Source organism: Pecten maximus, chromosome 3 (assembly GCF_902652985.1).
Source record: "Pecten maximus chromosome 3, xPecMax1.1, whole genome shotgun sequence".
Classification (NCBI taxonomy): Eukaryota; Metazoa; Mollusca; class Bivalvia; order Pectinida; family Pectinidae; genus Pecten; species Pecten maximus.
Window position 1 is genome coordinate 5,408,633 of NC_047017.1, and position 19,531 is coordinate 5,428,163.

The 19,531-nt window shown below is 35.4% G+C and overlaps 1 protein-coding gene across 1 annotated transcript; it reads left to right on the top strand.

The window, feature by feature from the left end:
* Window positions 1-190: 190 nt before the first annotated feature.
* LOC117323011 (BTB/POZ domain-containing protein 9-like) lies at window positions 191-19,324 on the top strand. Its single transcript, XM_033877996.1, has 12 exons — window positions 191-313; window positions 5,727-5,971; window positions 6,436-6,571; window positions 8,663-8,893; window positions 9,325-9,589; window positions 10,473-10,692; window positions 11,100-11,219; window positions 11,745-11,854; window positions 12,516-12,705; window positions 13,126-13,233; window positions 14,138-14,216; window positions 18,166-19,324. The coding sequence occupies exons 2-12, from the start codon at window positions 5,787-5,789 to the stop codon at window positions 18,403-18,405; spliced, it is 1,884 nt and encodes a 627-aa protein (XP_033733887.1). The 5' UTR covers window positions 191-313; window positions 5,727-5,786; the 3' UTR covers window positions 18,406-19,324.
* The last annotated feature ends 207 nt before the right edge of the window (window positions 19,325-19,531 follow it).

Genomic DNA, 19,531 nt, shown 5'->3' on the forward strand with positions numbered 1-19,531 from the left:
GGTCCACGATAAAAATGCACTTTAAGTAGCTTTCTATAACCAATGTATTTACCATTTTATTCAAATATATTTTATAATCATATCATTTTATTCCAATGTCGAAATTGATCGGAAATGTGATTATAATAATGTAAATAACACTGATTCTCTTGATGACCTAATAACACAATTTTTGGTATTACTTCCGGGAGTAAACAACATGTCGGAAATGTTTAATTTTGAAGCTGTTGCAAATCAAAGTGACGTCTAAATTCCACAATGAACGTTTTTGAGAAACTGCCTTGATTGAATTCTGCATCTCTATTATCTATTTGTAAGTATGAAACTCGCAGTAACGAAAGCTTGACGTTCGTTTTAACTGTTCATTAATCCCTAAAAATAGATCATGGTTGAAATTCTTCAAATATTTCACGACATGATGTATTTATCATGTACTTGCAAAATGGATGTCTTTGACCGACTCCTCGGGGTTGCAAGTCGTTAATTTTGATTAGTTATGTTCTGTAGCAACAATTTTATCTGTAATTATCATAAAACAATGTAGTATCAAATTACATATATGAGATAATCATGTGCTATGATACGGATTCACAGCTACATGTACATAGAATATTCATAAATTCATGTATTGTATACAGTAGAGCAGGGACCGAGATAGTCATGTCTCTAAGGTCACTGCTGCTATCTGCTAATGGTTTTAAGCCAGACATTATCACATTAGACAATTTCACAAACAGAGTACTCAAATTTGATATTCTGTGTATACATGCATGTCGGACAGGGATCGATGTGAACCTATTTTCCCCGGCCCACTCTCTCCTTTTACTACATACTATACCCATTCTAGTAATTTTCCTATCTGTTCTCAGCAGCTGAAAGACTAAAAGTCTATAATTGCGTACATAAAACCCGGTAAATAAATACAGTCAAACCTGCTCTAATGACCCCCTGTATATAACGACTGCCTGTCTATAACGACCGATTTTAAGATTCCCCGTGAGATTTTACTTTATAACGACCCTCTGTATAGCGACTACCTGTCTAATGTGGCTAACGACCGGTGATTTCGGAACGGCGGTCGCTAATTTGTTTTCTATAGCGACCGATTTCTGTCAGCCATCTTCTGATCTCGGCAGTCATCCCTCATAAAATCCCCGGAAAATTCAGACACATCGACCCTGGCTTGATTATACAAACAAAGGACCACCACAACCCTGGCCTGAGTATATAAACAAAAGACCTCTACCACCTGTAAGCCTATAATTACTGTAGCTGCCCTGGCCTGGGGCTCGGTAAGAGAGGAGTCCGGTCACCATGCGTGTCGGTATTACATTACAACCGTGTACAGGTGGCTTCATTTGACACGGTCAGTTAATTTTGTGATTACAACTAGGATACATCACTTCAATAACAAACACTGGTCATATCTGTCAACAAGATTTACTCACATGAAAGCCAATAATGCCTTTCTTAATCGTAGCTGTCGGTACTAGCGTTTGTACTGCCGCCATCTTTAATTAGTCAATACTAACAAAAAGTCGTAAACTGACACAAATATCCGGATTTCAATTTGGGTCAGAAAAAAAATATTTTGGTTTTAAGAAGTAAGACTATAACACAAAATAATTAGTAGTAACACAAATATAATTTATTAATTAATTATTGTGTATTCTTTTTCTTTATTTATGAAAGAAAGGGAGATAATTTGATAGATACATATAGCATTACTTCAGAACAAAATATTAAAAAAGTATTATCCATAAGACCATTTTGAGTTATATTTTGTGTTTGGGTCCACAAATCATTAAATATTAAACCCTTCAGATTTATAAAGTTTATGCATTTATTTAACTTCTGACTGGTCTTCTGAATGCCCTGTTCAATGACAATTTATATATGGCAGTTTTAAGTAAATTTGTTGGTGCAATAATTTTGACCTGTCTATAAAGGCAACCTGTCTATAGTGACCGTTTTTCTGCCTCCCCTTGGGCAGTCGCTATAGACAGGTTTGACTGTAAATATAAATGTGCACCTATAATTGTGGAAGTGGAGATCCCAATAGTAACTAGGGAGCATCTCACTTTGCTGATCCTAAGAAAAATTGTGCTAAAGGTAATCACTGCTGAAGCCGGTGCTATAAGAGAATCCACGAACATGAATTTTCTAAAATCAAAACCAAAAGCTTGTAGAAGTTTTAAAATAGAATAATTATTTCCATGACTTGTGTTGGGTTTACAAAGCGGAAAATTCCCTTCATTGACAAGTATATGCATGTTGACATTCACAATGTCATGTTTATCTTTTGATTCATGTAAACACTAGGCCTGCCAATGAGAATGTCATTTCGATTTAGATATCAAAGAAGCTTAAGCTTGAATGTAATTATTTGGGGCTGCTCATGTAAAAAAATTTGTCTCTCTATATATTTGTGCTAAAGCTGAAGTTGCTGGATTCCGTCCCTTGCATAGAAAATAAGAAATCTACCGTATATATACTTCCCTTCATAGAATTATTAAACTGACTAACAGTTTAGATAACTTCTCGCAATAAGCAAGTAGTCTAGGTGTTATTTATTTGGGGTTGCTGCCCCAAAAACCCTCTTTGAAAATACTGTCTCCGTCATGACTGATCTGCAGCCTTTCAAAACAAGAACCAATTACACATGACAGACATTTCGCTTAATGTACCTTACCAACTGTTGGTTCATGTCATGCAGGTCATCTGTCATGGACATAACTGTGCGGGACTGGCAAAGTGAAATCTACGTATACCAGAAAATAGTAATATTGTTCAAGTATTTGCTTCTTCACTAGTACTTTGTATTAATTTAAGTCCCCTCTAGAGAATTGTTATATACACTGTAACTATAGCTACTTCCAGTTCAATCAGTGTAAATTGCTTACATATATACACTTAATTAATTCTTCTTCCATAATAATAGTGATTACTGTCTCTGGACGGTGGACAAAGTACTAGTGGAAACATAGGCATGTTGGCAGAAAGTGCAAATGAGTGTATTAACAAATACCAGGAGTTATGTATAAAATATATGTAGTAGATAGTGGGAGGTTTTCTGTATCTCATGGCATGACTGAGATTTATATATATATAATTAATTGCTCCAATCAAGTTTTTAATGGATTATTTTGTTTAAACCGTATCATATAGTTGGTCTCAACCCTTGTAAACTGGACAAATAAGTGTTTTATAAATTATGTACCCTACTATTATGACGTCATCAAACTATGACGTCATAGGATGTACCGAATAAAATTCATAATCCCCTGAAGAGCGGCAGAATGTAGCCGCGAAAGTACTAGGGAGACAGCAGATCTGAGTTTGGCTTTTTATTTTATTATTATTTACCGTCACATGGACATTTCAACTTTATTCTATATAATTAGTTATAGATGTAAGGAAATGCATTACTGTCAGGCACTTTGAAATTAAACAGACATGTTAGACTTACCCTGATGACTCGAGGGGAGGGGGGTAGGTCAGCCTATGTTAGTGGTGGCTGATCAAGAATAAAAGGGGAATGGTGTGGGGAATCATGCCATGAGAAACACAGGGGGTGGGGTATTTTTAATGTGGAGAGTAAGAGTACAGATCAGCATGCCTTGGATGATTCAAGGCTGTCTTCATCAGCAAGAGAGAAACTGTAAGCTGTTCCAGTCCACTATGGCCTTTGGCATTTAGAATAACTAGGAAAGGTCTTCTCCTTATGGTACCTCATGATCACTCACACATTATAAATTAATACTTGACATCATTATGGTGTCCCCCACTGGTACCTCACTCACACATCACATTAATACATGTACATGACATCATTATGGTGCCCCCCTCTGGTACCTCACTCACACATTAATACATGACATCATTATGGTGCCCCCCCCTCTGGTACCTCACTCACACATTAATACATGACATCATTATGGTGCCCCCTCCTCTGGTACCTCACTCACACATTAATGCATGACATCATTATGGTGCCCCCCTCTGGTACCTCACTCACACATTAATACATGACATCATTATGGTGCCCCCCCCCCCCCCTCTGGTACCTCACTCACACATTAATACATGACATCATTATGGTGCCCCCACTGGTACCTCACTCACACATTAATACATGACATCATTATGGTACCCCCCTCTGGTACCTCACTCACACATTAATACATGACATCATTATGGTGCCCCCACTGGTACCTCACTCACACATTAATACATGACATCATTATGGTGCCCCCACTGGTACCTCACTCACACATTAATACATGACATCATTATAGTGTCCCCCACTGGTACCTCACTCACACATTAATACATGACATCATTATGGTGCCCCCCTCTGATACCTCACTCAAACATTTATACATAACATCATTATAGTGTCCCCCACTGGTACCTCACTCACACATTAATACATGACAACATTATGGTGTCCCCACTGGTACCTCACTCACACATTAATTTATAAAAGACATTATGGTGTTGCCAAGTGAAATCACACACAATGCAAAAAACAAGCTTTAAGTCTATCTGATCTCTAATGTAGTGCATTCTTCAGATCTTGATGCTGAAAGATTTATATTTTTCATTGAAGCGACATTAATTACTTCCCACTGGTGCTACCAATTAACAGTTAAGTATATACACTACCTACAGATGTATGACAGGTATATTGTCCGGAATTGATAGTAAACGCTCTATGATACCCCTGTAGTCTCACACGCAGTTGTAGGGCACTTGTGATGAAGATGTCTTGTACTTTTAAATTCTAATTATCATAAGTTGTGACTTATCATACGTGTATGTAGCTACATATATCAATATATCCCTGCTGTAGAGATTACTCTACATGATGATATGGTTTGTCCCTCCATTTTCAACTTCTTCCTAACAAATGATTATATTTGTTTTGCATGCAGTGAAAAATGTGATAGATACAGATTCAGACTTAAATTTTTGAAGCAATTTGCCAAGACATGGGCTGTTTTCGTTTTTGCGGTCCAAACGGTAATTGGACCACTTGGACCGGTGTTGTTCGTTTATGAAATAAAGACGGACCTGGTGATTTTGTATTAACATTTGCAGGTCTGTCAAGATATATGTTGGAAATATTATTATACATTTAAAAACTGACGAACCGGTTTGTCGCATAAACGAACAGGCCCATGGAATGCAGCACTAGATAATGGGAGAAATCACCCATGGAATGCAACACTAGGCAAAGGGAGAAATCATTTGAAGTTTATATATATATGCATGGTTAACATTAGTATAGAGATCTCCTTTGATTATCATGCATTTTAGTGCATGTAGTTGAAGATAAAATGTACAACAGTAAACATGTTAATACATGTTACATACTATGTACATTAAAAATGTATTTATTCTATAGATACTGTATGTACATTGTGAGATAAGATGTAGGTATATATCCTGATCTCCCTCCATCTTGTACATATGTACCTAACACCAAAGATTTTCAGCAAACTAGCGGCTTCGATTCATTCCTTCAGGGATTTGATTAAATCTTCACACAATGATAAAGGATAATAATAGCTTGGACACGTTCGAGTTTTAGGGATTTTGGGTCAAGGTCAAGATAGGGAGCCAGTAGGGGACATAAAATATAAATTGCTTTAGCAATATACCCAGAAAAATTTTCATGTCAATATTTAATTGTTTTAATTTCGTTTCTTCCTTGTTTCTAGTACAAGCCGAGACTGTGTATATATATATATATATATACTGGTACATCAATATAGCACAGAATGTGTGACCACCACCAGTTGCGGACCCCGACCCCTGCTGGAATCGTGGACCATGTCGGATCCCTGTCGGATAATCTAGGGGAGTTGGTGGACAGTTCAGAGTACAGTGATCTTACGTTGATCGTGGAGGGTACTCGCTTCCCGTCCCATAAGGCCATCCTGGCCGCGAGGTCTATGTACTTCAGGTATGTTCCTGTACATATATTTGGGGCTGTATATAGGAAAACTGTGGAAAATCTAAAGTCTGAGTTTATATTCATTCAAGCATCTATTTGGTTTTCAAAAAACAGATCATCAAATTTCCTAAAAATGTATGTCATAGAGGGCTTATTTTGGTTCATGTAATACATATTGTGATGCTTTGTATTAATCATTTTAAATGTTTATGACTGTTTTGTAATTAAAAAAAAAAAAATTTTTTTTGGTCTTTTTGTCATTGATTTCTGTGAATGTGTCATGCTGTGTCTATATAGGAAACAGCAGAATACACATGGCTATTATTTGCGAATATTTGTTTGAAAACATCACAATGTTTCTTTTCTTCAAGTAAGACCCTGGCTGTTTATGGACAAATATATTGCTTATTTACAGGGAACTGTAAAATGTTAATTGACATTTATTTAATTGATAAGAATTCTCCATGTTTTAGGGCGATGCTGTTTGGAGGGATGAAGGAGTCACTGCCTGGGACTACAGAGATTGAACTGAAGGATATGTCCGCCACAGCATTTTCTTATTTACTGCGATACATGTATACTAGTCGAATCAACCTCCTCGACATCAAGGTATTATTGTCTGTGGTCAATGGGTTGTCAAGCTAAGGTTGATGAGCACAATAATAACTGAAGGGTGGTTATTAAGATACCTGAGGGTGTTTATTAGGATACCTGAGGGTGTTTATTAGGATACATGAGGGGTGTTTATTAGGATACCTGAGGGGTGTTTATTAGGATACCTGAGGGATGTTTATTAGGATACCTGAGGGGTGTTTATTAGGATACCTGGGGGATGTTTATAAGGATACCTAAGGGGTGTTTATTAGGATACCTGAGGGGTGTTTATTAGGATACCTGAGGGATGTTTATTAGGATACCTGAGGGATGTTTATTAGGATACCTGAGGGTGTTTATTAGGATACCTGAGGGTGTTTATTAGGATACATGAGGGGTGTTTATTAGGATACCTGAGGGGTGTTTATTAGGATACCTGAGGGATGTTTATTAGGATACCTGAGGGGTGTTTATTAGGATACCTGGGGGATGTTTATAAGGATACCTAAGGGGTGTTTATTAGGATACCTGAGGGGTGTTTATTAGGATACCTGAGGGATGTTTATTAGGATACCTGAGGGGTGTTTATTAGGATACCTGAGGGGTATTTATTAGGATACATGAGGGGTGTTTATTAGGATACCTGAGGGGTGTTTATTAGGATACCTGAGGGGTGTTTATTAGGATACCTGAAGGGTGTTTATTAGGATACCTGAAGGGTGTTTATTTGGATACCTGAGAGATGTTTATTAGGATACATGTGGGGTGTTTATTAGGATACCAGAGGGATGTTTATTAGGATACATGAGGGGTGTTTATTAGCATACCTTAGGGGTGTTTATTAGCATACCTGAGGGATGTTTATTAGGATACCTGAGGGGTGTTTATTATGAAACCAGAGGGATGTTTATAAGGATACCTGAGGGGTGTTTATTATGATACCTGAGGGTGTTTATTAGGATACCTGAGAGATGTTTATTAGGATACCTGAGGGGCGTTTATTAGGATACCTGAGGGATGTTTATTAGGATACCTGAGGGGTGTTTATTAGGATACCTGAGGGATGTTTATTAGGATACCTGAGAGATGTTTATTAGGATACCTGAGGGATGTTTATTAGGATACCTGAGGAGTGTTTATTAGGATACCTGAGGGTGTTTATTAGGATACCTGAGAGATGTTTATTGGGATACCTGAATGGTGTTTATTAGGATAGCTGAGAGATGTTTATTAGGATACCTGAGGGATGTTTATTAGGATACCTGAGGAGTGTTTATTAGGATACCTGAGGGGTGTTTATTAGGATACCTGAGAGATGTTTATTAGGATACCTGAATGGTGTTTATTAGGATAGCTGTGGGATGTTTATTAGGATACCTGAGGGGTGTTTATTAGGAAACTTAGGAATTTTTTATAATTGATAATCAGATAAATATAAAGCTTCCTGAGAAGAGAATTAAGATTTCTTCATCGGTCATGACAGCATTTTCTGTTCTGCGGTATGTCTATGAACAAGTTATTAACCGAATATAACCAAGGGTACCAGTACATACAGTTTATTGAAGTCTTGTCACCTTAGAAACACTCATATATAATGAAAACTTAAAGCAATTTATTCATTGAATAGAAAATAATAATCAGCATAATAAAGATACAAATATCAGAATTTTTTGGGAGAAAAAATTTTTTTTTTTTTTAGTAATTTTAAATGATATTTAACTTACAAAATTGGTTTACGAGATCAACAACCTACCAGTAGTAGTATTAGAATCGATGATAGACCCAAAACTTCTCCACCTTTACTGTTTTACATCACAGAAAGCTAAGAAGAAAGAATGTGACATTTATGATGAACATGCTTGTAATGCTAGCTTGATAAACATTTATGTGTACTTTTAAATTCTTTGTTTATTTGTCAGTAATTTGATTGGAGCCACGTGTCCCTCATTGTTTACATCGTATATGTCACATCTCTTCCAGATTTCTTCTCTAAAGAAATGCATGAAATTTTTTCTTTAAAGAAAACTTCACTAAAACATGGTATGAAGTATTCAAGATACATAAACACGATGGAATTTGCAATAAAACCCTATTTTCAAATTTCAGGAGGAGACGCTGTTGGATATATTGGCCATGTCTCATAGATATGGATTCTTGGAACTCGAAGGTTCCATTTCAGAATATTTAAAGGCAATTCTGAATAAGACCAACGTGTGCATGATCTACGACTTGGCTAACGTGTACAGTCTCACGTCACTGTGCAACGTGTGCAAGGAGTTCATCGACAGAAACGCACAGGACATTCTCCAGAGTGAGGCCTTTCTGTCCCTTTCACAGGTAATTAAGCACGATGACCTAGTTTTAAAGTCATAAATCATTACTATTTTTTATAGAACATCTACATCGAATATCAAACAGGTTTGGAATTTTTTTATTTTTTTTTATTTGTAGATTTTTTTTCTTATATCTTAAACAAATTAAAATCAACTTACAGTAAATGAGAGATATGTTCACTTACTGAGTTATGATAATCTCTTTAGAGTTTATTTTTGTATATAATTTATATATATAAATATAAGAAAAATAAAACAAAAACCAAGATTTACTGCATGGCCGTTCTGCCCTCTTTGGCTTCTTCTTTTTTATCTTTTCTTTATTTTATTATTTTTTCATGGATAAAATTTGACTGGATTTAAATAATTGTTAAAAAAGACAACAAGCTTCTAAATGATTCTGATTTCAATTGATTTTACATCATGTGATTTCAGTGTTCAGTGACCGACTTGATTTCGAGAGATTCGTTTTGTGCACCTGAAATTGACATTTTCAACACGGTGTGTAAGTGGGCGGAGCAAAACGTAGGCCAGGATCCTACACCAATCATCAACGCTGTGCGTCTGCCGCTCATGTCCCTGACTGAGTTACTGAACAGGGTCAGATCCACCAAACTTGTGTCACCAGACGCCATTTTGGACGCTATTAAAATACAAACCGAGTGTCGAGACATGGAATTAGAGTATAGAGGGTTTCTTGGTATGTATTTTGTTGACTTTTTATTTTTATGTACATAATGCTGTTCAGGTTGTTAATATCCTATATTCTGAGTATATCTACTTTGTAGGTTGTATATAGTAATTGTAATTGCCAGAAAATTTTTGATGTTCAAATTAAATGTAGGAAATCAAAAACAGTTTCCTTTGCATTGCTATAATTCTTTTTATATAAAGTATCTCAAGAAATCTAACATTAACATTATACTAGAATACAGGGCTTTTTCTGGGGGCTTTTTGGGGCTGTTAATGGGCCCCTTTCCCAATTGGAGTTATTTCATATTTAAGCCATATTCCCAAAATGTACAGTTTACTCCTGAAAAAAATCTTTCCCAATTCACCAATTTTCTTCCCACAATAAGACCAAAAGGCCCATTCCCAAACTGGTGAGAAAAAAGCTGTGGAATATGTGTCTTCTTAACAAACACAGCACCGTACACAGTAATTACCTGGTATATTATGGGATCTTGTGGTTTTAGCATTGAAGACAATGTAATTATCACCAAATTTATGATGTCTTTAAAATCACTGTATGACATCATATTTATATGTGGCAACCAAAGCAATACGAGATCGTAAAAAATTGACTTCGGATGAAATGAATAGGATATCAAAGGAATGTTGATTGAGACATCGGGCTAGAGTTTGAAGGTTCTGATAAAAGAGGAAATAATGACTGACTGTTATTGACCCAATATGAGGGAGATAGGAAATATTACTAACCTGACTGATTGTTATTGACCCAATATAAGGGAGATAGGAAATATTACTACCCTGACTGATTGTTATTGACCCAATATGAGGGAGATAGGAAATATTACTACCCATGTACTTACTGACATGGTTGTTACTTCTAATCTCTACAGTGCTGGATGAAAATGTGGCGTCAAGTCGACACTCGGCCCAGGTAATCCGGGGCGAGATGAAGGCCGCTCTACTGGATGGAGATAGCCAAAACTATGACCTTGACCGAGGGTTCACACGACATCCCATCGATGACAATGAGGGTCAGGGTGTGGTCATTCGACTCAGTCAACCCTACATTGTCAATGGTTTTAAGTTACTGCTGTGGGACCGAGATATGAGGTTTGTTGATGCTGTGGAATAATGGATTTGGTACCTCTATGTATTACTAAAATAAAATTTCATAAGTAAAATAAGCAAATGTGAGCCCGATTTCTGTTCAGTCGTCTGATTATACTTAATGTCCATATATGTTTCCTGTGTTTGAATATGCATTTCTTTGATCCCTATTTGCATATTCATGAGATTGATTAAATATTCATAACTTGTGTATGAATATGAGTTTGATTAAATATTCATAACTTGTGTATGAATATGAGTTTGATTAAATATGAGTTTGATTAAATATTCATAACTTGTGTATGAATATGATTTTGATTAAATATTCATAACTTGTGTATGAATATGCATAAGTTGTTAATATTTAATATTATTCATTAATCATTTTGAATATCGTTTTTAACTTCCAGATCCTACTCCTACTATATTGAGGTGTCGATGGACGACAAGGACTATGAGAGAGTTGTCGACCACTCTAAGTACCTGTGTCGGTCCTGGCAGACTATGCATTTCTCCCCTAAGGTAGTAAGGTAAGTATCCTGGTAATCTTGTAGTGTATGATACTAATTTTACCAAACACAACTTTTCCACAAATTTTTATCTTGTGCAGGATTAAATTTCATGAATCATCAAGTATAGTTTTTGAAAAAATTCTATGAATAAAAAGGCGAGTTTTTTGTTTATTTAAAAAAGTTTTATTTTGTTTGTTTCTTTATTCATAAGTACATAAAAGACGATAAAAGGCATCGTCGGGAACCCACGAGCCACTGTTAACCCACGAGACAACAGAGACTTGTGGGCTTTTGATGATGATAAAGATCAGGCTTTTGGAGATTTGACATCAATTTTCATGACATTCAAGCATATGTTTTTAGTTGATACTTCATATTTCTTATAAAAAAGTGTAAGGTATTATTTAAAGTATTCTGGAATCAAGGATTATGATGTGATCACAGAATTCTAGAAATGAAACTATTCAGCTACCTGACGAACAGACATTTTGATTTTGAGATATTCTTGTTATACTGATTTAATATGTATTTATTGTTTTTCAGATTTATTAGAATAGTTGGAACACACAACACTGTGAACCGTGTCTTCCACATTGTAGCGTTCGAATGTTTCTACACACAGACACCATTTAAACTGGATCAGGGACTAATAGGTAATACTACACGAGTAAAGCTTTGTCATGTCTATAAATAGTAACTGGATCAGGGGCTGATAGGTAATACATACACGTGTAAAGCTTTGTCATATCTATAAATAGTAACTGGATCAGGGGCTGATAGGTAATACATACACGTGTAAAGCTTTGTCATGTCTATAAATAGTAACTGGATCAGGGACTAATAGGTAATACATACACGTGTAAGCTTTGAGTTTAGAAATTAATACTTACCTAGGGAAGAAAGGAATTAAAAGCTATGTTTAGGGATTAATACTTACTCAGAATTATTTGCACAAAATGGCAACATTTTTTTTTTTTTGATTAAAGGAAAGTTAAAAAAATTAATGAAAATAATGTTCATGCTTAACGATGAAGTAAAATTACAATATAATTTCCGTGTTGAACTTCAGCATATTTAAATTTAAGGAGTTGATTAAATGATTTTTAATAATTTATAGTCATTGCATAGCCACTGTTGAAAGAATTTATATGGACTTGTCCGTTTTTCAGTTCATTTGACTTTTTCGTCTTGTCAATTGATTTTTTTGAAATGAAAAATGAAATTATAGCCATTTATTTTTCATCGTGGGGTGAACTTTCTTGAAATTATTACGTTTGTATCTCGTTCAGTTAGCATACTTTGGTTTTGTTGCAGTGCCCCATGAGAACGTGGCCACCATTGAAGCCAGTGCCTGTGTAATTGAGGGCGTGAGTCGTAGTAGGAACACCCTTATCAATGGCGACACGCGAAACTACGACTGGGACTCGGGGTACACATGTCATCAGCTGGGCAGTGGGGCAATCATTGTTCAGCTCTCTCAACCGTACATTGTCGACTCGATGAGGTGAGCTATCTCCCATAAATTGTTCAGCTCGCTCAACCGTACATTGTCAACTCAATGAGGTGAGCTATGTCCTATAAATTGTTTAGCTCGCTCAACCGTACATTGTCGACTCGATGAGGTGAGCTATCTCACATAAATTGTTCAGCTCGCTTAACCGTACATTGTTGACTCGATGAGATGAACTATCTCTTATAAATTCTTCAACTGCTCAGCCGTACATTGTCGACTCGATGAGGTGAGCTATCTCACATAAATTGATCAACTTGCTCAACCGTACATTGTCGACTCACTGATGTGAGCTATCTCCCATAAATTGTTCAGCTCACTCAAATGAAAGTTTTAGACTCTATGACTTATTACTTTATAAAATTCTCTTTCAAATGAAGTGGATGATAATCTAGACGTTTGTTTGTGTTACAGACTGCTTCTCTGGGACTGTGATGACCGCAGTTATAGTTACTATATAGAGGTCTCCACCGACCAAAGGAACTGGCATATGGTGGCCGACAAACACGATGAGCCATGCAAGTAAGTAGACGAGGATTTATCACTATTTTCAACCGTACATTGTGGACTCGACGAGGTGAATTATCTCACATAAATTGTTCTGCTCGCTCAACCGTACATTGTAGACTCAACGAGGTAATTATCTCACATAAATTGTTCCGCTCGCTCAACCGTACATTGTAGACTCGACTAGGTGAGTTATCTCACATAAATTGTTTAGCTCGCTCAACCGTACATTGTAGACTCGACTAGGTGAATTATCTCACATAAATTGTTCAGCTCGCTCAAACGTACATTGTAGACTCGATGAGGTGATTCATCTTACATAAATTTTTCAGCTCGCTTAACCGTACATTGTAGACTCGACGAGGTGATTCATCTCACATAAATTGTTCAGCTCGTTCAACCGTACATTGTAGACTCGACGAGGTGAATTATCTCACATAAATTGTTCAGCTCACTAGAAAAGAGGACAAGGAAGGTAGTCATAGGCTGTGTAATCATTTTGAACTTTTCCCTGATCAAAGAAGATGCATATGCCACATAATTATGGGTAACATCATGGACTCCGATCAAAATACAACAATAGTTTCAGATTTTTCTGTTAGATATTAAAGAATAAACCAAACTTTATATCAATCATTACCTGAAATATTATTTTACCTTTTTTTTTTTTTTTTAGAAAATCTGAAAATTATAAATAGCCAACCATTTAGTTTTAGACAGGTACAACTGCAACCATTAATCGGACTACATGGCAAATGATTTGAATATCATTAAGCCATATTGGAAAAAATGACTGAAAAACAATCATTTATATAGAATGGAGTTGATTGTATATCAATCTCCGAGTTCAGACTGATGATGTAGCTGTGTGTCGACAGTCAGGGTCCGAAGATTTATTTGAAGTGATATTCTTTTGCAGGTCATGGCAACTCATCAGATTTGAAAAGAGACCTGTTGCATTTATCAAAATAGTGGGAACTCACAACACAGCAAATGAGGTTTGTATATACATTTGTATATATTTAATTTATCACATATAAACTGGTCTGTTTTACATATGACTTTGTCACAAATGTTCTAAGAGACATGTGTAATAACACTATTGTGATGTCATAGATGCCATATGTCATAAACGAATAGATGTCAAAAAATGTCGTAAGAGATATGTGTAATAAAACTATTGTGACGTCATATATAATAATTCATGTCATCTCAAGTATATTATGTTGCTGTCTCTGTTGAAAAACACATAACATCAAAACACATAACATCAAAGCTGAATTATGCCCGTCTTCTGTAGAAATTAAGTTTTCACTTACATTCTTTTAGATATGAGTTATGTGACAAACAGAATCTTACGCTGATGACTGTGTTACATGGAATTATACTCAATTCCATGTAACACTTGTTAAATCATTTGATTTGTGCTCCTGGTTTGTGGCATATCAAATTATTGAACTTGTGTAATCAGTTCCATATCGTCCCATTAGAGCAACAAGGTGCTATCTCGATTTTTGATAGTTTTGAGAAAACAGCAATTGAAAGTTTTGAATCAATATGGCATGTAAATGAAAAATATTTCAATCATTTATCAATAATTATTCTATAGATCCATGTGCTAGGTCAATATTAGGATAAGAATTTACAACATATTCCATAATTAAACCTGTTAATCAAGGTCATTTGTGAGATAGAACCTTGTTGCACAACTACTTTGAGGTAAGTTTAAAGCAACAAGGTGCCTTCTTGTGAGATAGCACCTTGTTGCATTATCAAAGTCACAATAATTTACTAATAGTATGACTAAATTTAGCTTTCATTAAGTAATTGGGTATTGATTTTAGATATATATTATTTTTTCTGCTAGGTAAAACCGAATATGGTCCTAGTCACTGGTATGTCGGTATTTGACGAGGGTATTATGGTATGGTGTTGTCCGTCCATCAGTCCTGCATTTACCTTTGTTTGTCCAGGTGTACATTTTTCAGTGAATCTCCCTCAAACTTGGTAGGCTTTATAATATATTATGTAATTGTGTTTGACTATATTTACAAAAGTTATTGCCCTTTATTTATTTCAATATTTGAATCTTGTCCGGATATCTGCTCCAACATTTTTCAGCCAATCTCTTTAAAACTTAGTAGGCCTTTTTCATTATGATAGTAGTTGTGTTTTTTTTTCTGAACAGCATTTTCATTTAACTATTGTTGCGAAACTTATCCCCCGTTGTTTATTTTCAGAATTTGATTCTTGTTGATCTTCTCGTATAGATCCTCTCCCGTAGCTTACAACCAATTTCTTTCAAACATGAAGTTATACTTTCTTAGCGGCATTTTGATTAGACAATTAACACTTTATTTTCATATTTTATTAATTTTGATACCTTATTGAATATTTTTCCTTTGGCATGGGACGAGTTCGTATTGTTTCTCCCACAGTACAGTCAGTACTCTTATTATATATATAATATTGAATATTAGTAAAGCTTACACAATCTTGTATTTGTTCCACTGGAACTTTTGTCACAAGTAAGTCATCTATTTAGTGCATTATATTTTACTCTTCATTCAACAACATACACCTTCTATTCTCTCTCATCTGAAATGCTGTCTTAATCCTTTTTGTTGGTGATAAGTGGTGCATAATGATTATGGGATACTTGTGGAGTTATTCCTGATTGGGACATTAAGGGACAGCAAATTATTCTGTTTTGCTACTAAAATTGCAATCTTTGACTCCACCAGCATTCATTTTCATATTTGAGAAATTGGTTGCCCCTAGATCTTTTAGACAATAAAAGTCATTGTATTTAAGTGAAACTACCTAATTGCCATGACAATACAAGCTGTCACCTGACTTGGGTTATGAATTGGAGTGTTGTTCTTTGCATTATCTATATAAAGCTGAATGAATAGAATCTGATTCCAGATTCAAAATCCTTTTGGTATATCTTTTTAGATGATTTTGCTTCAATGACATGCAATAGGCTACTAGCCATGAACTGGTTTCTATGCTGTTCTTTACAGGTATCAGAATATAGTAGGTGACTTCTTTCACTTAATAATTTCCCCAGCAACAGAGTATGTGCTTTAACAAACAGTTACAGTGTACCAATGTCACTAGATCCACTGCCACCTAGGATCTCCTCCTAAACATGTTCCTGTATGATCTTGAAGGAATATAACTTTTAGCCTCTTTGTTTTCTCCAAGTTGGTCTTTTCTTGCCCAGTGTATTTATTCCCATGTAACTGTTCTATTCTGATTCAAGCTCTGTGCCAATATTTCATTTGGCCTTTATCGAAAGACAGTAGTAGTTGTTTCTAGATGATCTATAGGCAAATCGCCTTTTTCCTGAGTACCTCCTGTATTTGGAAAGTATTTCTCTTTCACGAAGAGAACACGAGCCCGCGGGTATTGTTTTATGACCCCAACCCCGGTTTGGTTTCTTCGATTTTAAGCAAGAACAATAATACTCAAAAACTTTCCTTCCAATATCCAGTGTTAGAACACGTGTTCTTCTTTACAAACGCTGAACTTTATTATACTTTATTTAAGACCAAAGGCTTTTGATTAGTTATTAGATTCCAGTATAATTTTCAGATATCTTCAAAACTTGTGACTGACCGCTGCTGTGGCAGTACTCTTGATGTCATGTTCCTTTCATTTCAAGGTGGCACAGGCTATTTCTATTACGTTATTATTCTCATATTCACAAAGACATAGGTCAATATCAGTCACAAGAATATAGATAATATTACTGGAATAAATACAAAAGTCTATCTTCGTTATGTTTGCCAGAGCAACAGATCATGTATTCCGAATTCGTGATTCCACACGTTGTATTAACCTACTGTTAGTAGATCATTGTCCACTGTATGTTGCTGTTCCCAAAATAATGATTGACCTCGCTATTAGGAATGGTTTAAGAAGTTAAGTACCTGGTATTTAAATGAGAAAATGCTGCCTGTTTTAAAGTTTCGATCTTTATAATCTTGAATATTTTTCAATAAAACCTCAATAAGTGATACCTTAGTGGCAGGGGAATGACAATTTTATCAAAACAATAGATTTCCCTCAAGTCAGCTACAAGGGGTCATATCAGTTAATTGTCTTGTAATATGAAACCAAAACCTATTACAAGTAGTGTGCAACAAGGAGCCTTCTCGGACATAGCACCTTGTTGCACAAACTGATACTGATATAGCACCTTGTTGCTCTAAACATATTCTACTTTCTGAAGATAGCACCTTTCATTAATTAACAATTATCTTTTTTAATCAATGGTATTTTGCTTAGATATTTTTTTACATGAAAGATGCATATATCTTAACTTTATTTCTAGAAAAATCTCATTTTTGCCAAAATATCAAGATAGCACCTTGTTGCACTAATGGGACGATATGACATACATGTAACAGTAGTCACTTGTGTAAAATCTGATCTCAAAATATAAATCTAGTTGTTACTTTTGAAGACACAATTTCTTTAGGTTTGTAAGTATTGATTTGTATTTGAATAGAGAGTATAAGATTTTTAAGCACAACATTTTGGTGACTTTATCCTGTCGCCTTCATCAGACAAATAACCGCTAACATGTATGTACTCTTAAGGTGTGAAATGCATGAGGTTGTAATCAGATTGATAGGTCGGATGTAAATGGGGATGAGGGGGCCCATAAACACTCGCACATCTATAATCGAGTGTAAAACACAGAGTAGTTTAATGAATTTGCACAAGGTCACATTATATGTAAGATTACAGTGTAGCTGAAAAGACTTATTTATTTAATTAAACCTCATACACTTCACAATATGTACTGGTTTTGAAATACAAAAGTCTATCCGCTTGCAACTAAAATGTATATACCTGTATAACAATTCTTCTGCTCTTCAATATTACAGCTTATAGACCAAGAACATAATATTTGATAATTAATGTCCTCTGTAGGTGTTTCACTGCGTCCACTTCGAGTGTCCAGCTGAAGTGTCTGGAGCAATGTCGTCAATGTCCATTCCGCGGGTCTTGGCTGGTGGTTTGACCAATGAGAGTGGTCAGCAGAGCACGGCCAATAGCCCCAGTCAGCAGACGCCAAGTTCCGAACAGTATGCCAGTGCCGACTACTCTCCCCAGGATGCCCCTGAGGCTGACCGCATGGACGCCAACAGCAGTGACGAGTTGGATGACTGACGTCCAACCGCATGTCACGGCATTCCACTCAACAGATATCATAATTGGTTGTTGTGCTTTCACTCTGTAGATAATTAAGTAACCATCTGACCCAGATCTAACAATCAGGCCTTTGATAATGTCTGACCTTGACTCTTTCACTCTGATAATGCTTGACCTTGACCCTTATAATTCCTGACCTTGACCTGTTGTTGAACTGACCCTAAAACAGTGTCGAACAATTCCGGGGGATTACCAAAGGAAATAAGATTTTGATAAATCATTATCTTGATCATGTATCTGTATTAGAGTTTATATTGGTATACAAAAATATAAATTGACCTTGACCCGACCTAAACCCTGTATCAATGTCAAAATATGTATAAGCGGGTTCCTATATATAGCTACAATGCAGTGGATGAAGATTTCAATAAATTTGAGGAGAAAACTTCACATATATTTTTATCCTAGTGTTAAGTTTGCAAAATGTGATATCTTGTTCCAAATTTTATTAACCCAGAATTATTTTCAGATAAAATCTCCTTAATCTATACCTGAGACTTTTGGAAGTTTATGATAACTTTTCCCTTTACATTTACTAATAATCAGCAAGAAGAAGCAAGGAAAAATGTTAGAAAACTGGATGAAATACTGTGTACCCTGGTATATATATTATCAGGATTGACAAGCATATTGTACCTAAACAGTGAAAATGCTATATTTAAACTGATCATAAAGCCAGGTTTGAATATAATGAAACATTTCTCAGATAGCAAGATATTCATTTCAGAAAATTCACTACGATGACTGCAAGTTAGATAGCAAGTTTGATGTTTGGAAAATTGATTTTCTGTTAGTAATGGTAAAAGATATTGAAAATACTTCAAAGGAAAGACATACATTTTTGTATTTTTAACTAAGTGACAATCAAATTTAGTGGGAGTATAATATATATATTCCTGGTTTGTTTCTGACATGTACCAGATAAATATAAACTTGGATAGATTTAATGTGATATACTTTATAGATGATGTAAATATAATACTGGATATTGATATTGTTCCTATGAAGTAGGAATGGTTTGGCTTCTACCTTTATGAACAGGAATTAGAATTCTCAGTTTTGTAGAGATCTTAATTCCCTTTTA

Coding starts and splice junctions, on each gene's coding strand:
- LOC117323011 (XM_033877996.1), top strand. CDS start 5,787: ATGTGTGACCACCACCAGTTGCGGACCCCGACCCCTGCTGGAATCGTG. Junction 8,894..9,324: donor CCTTTCTGTCCCTTTCACAG/GTAATTAAGCAC, acceptor ATGTGATTTCAG/TGTTCAGTGACCGACTTGAT. Junction 14,217..18,165: donor CTCACAACACAGCAAATGAG/GTTTGTATATAC, acceptor TGTCCTCTGTAG/GTGTTTCACTGCGTCCACTT.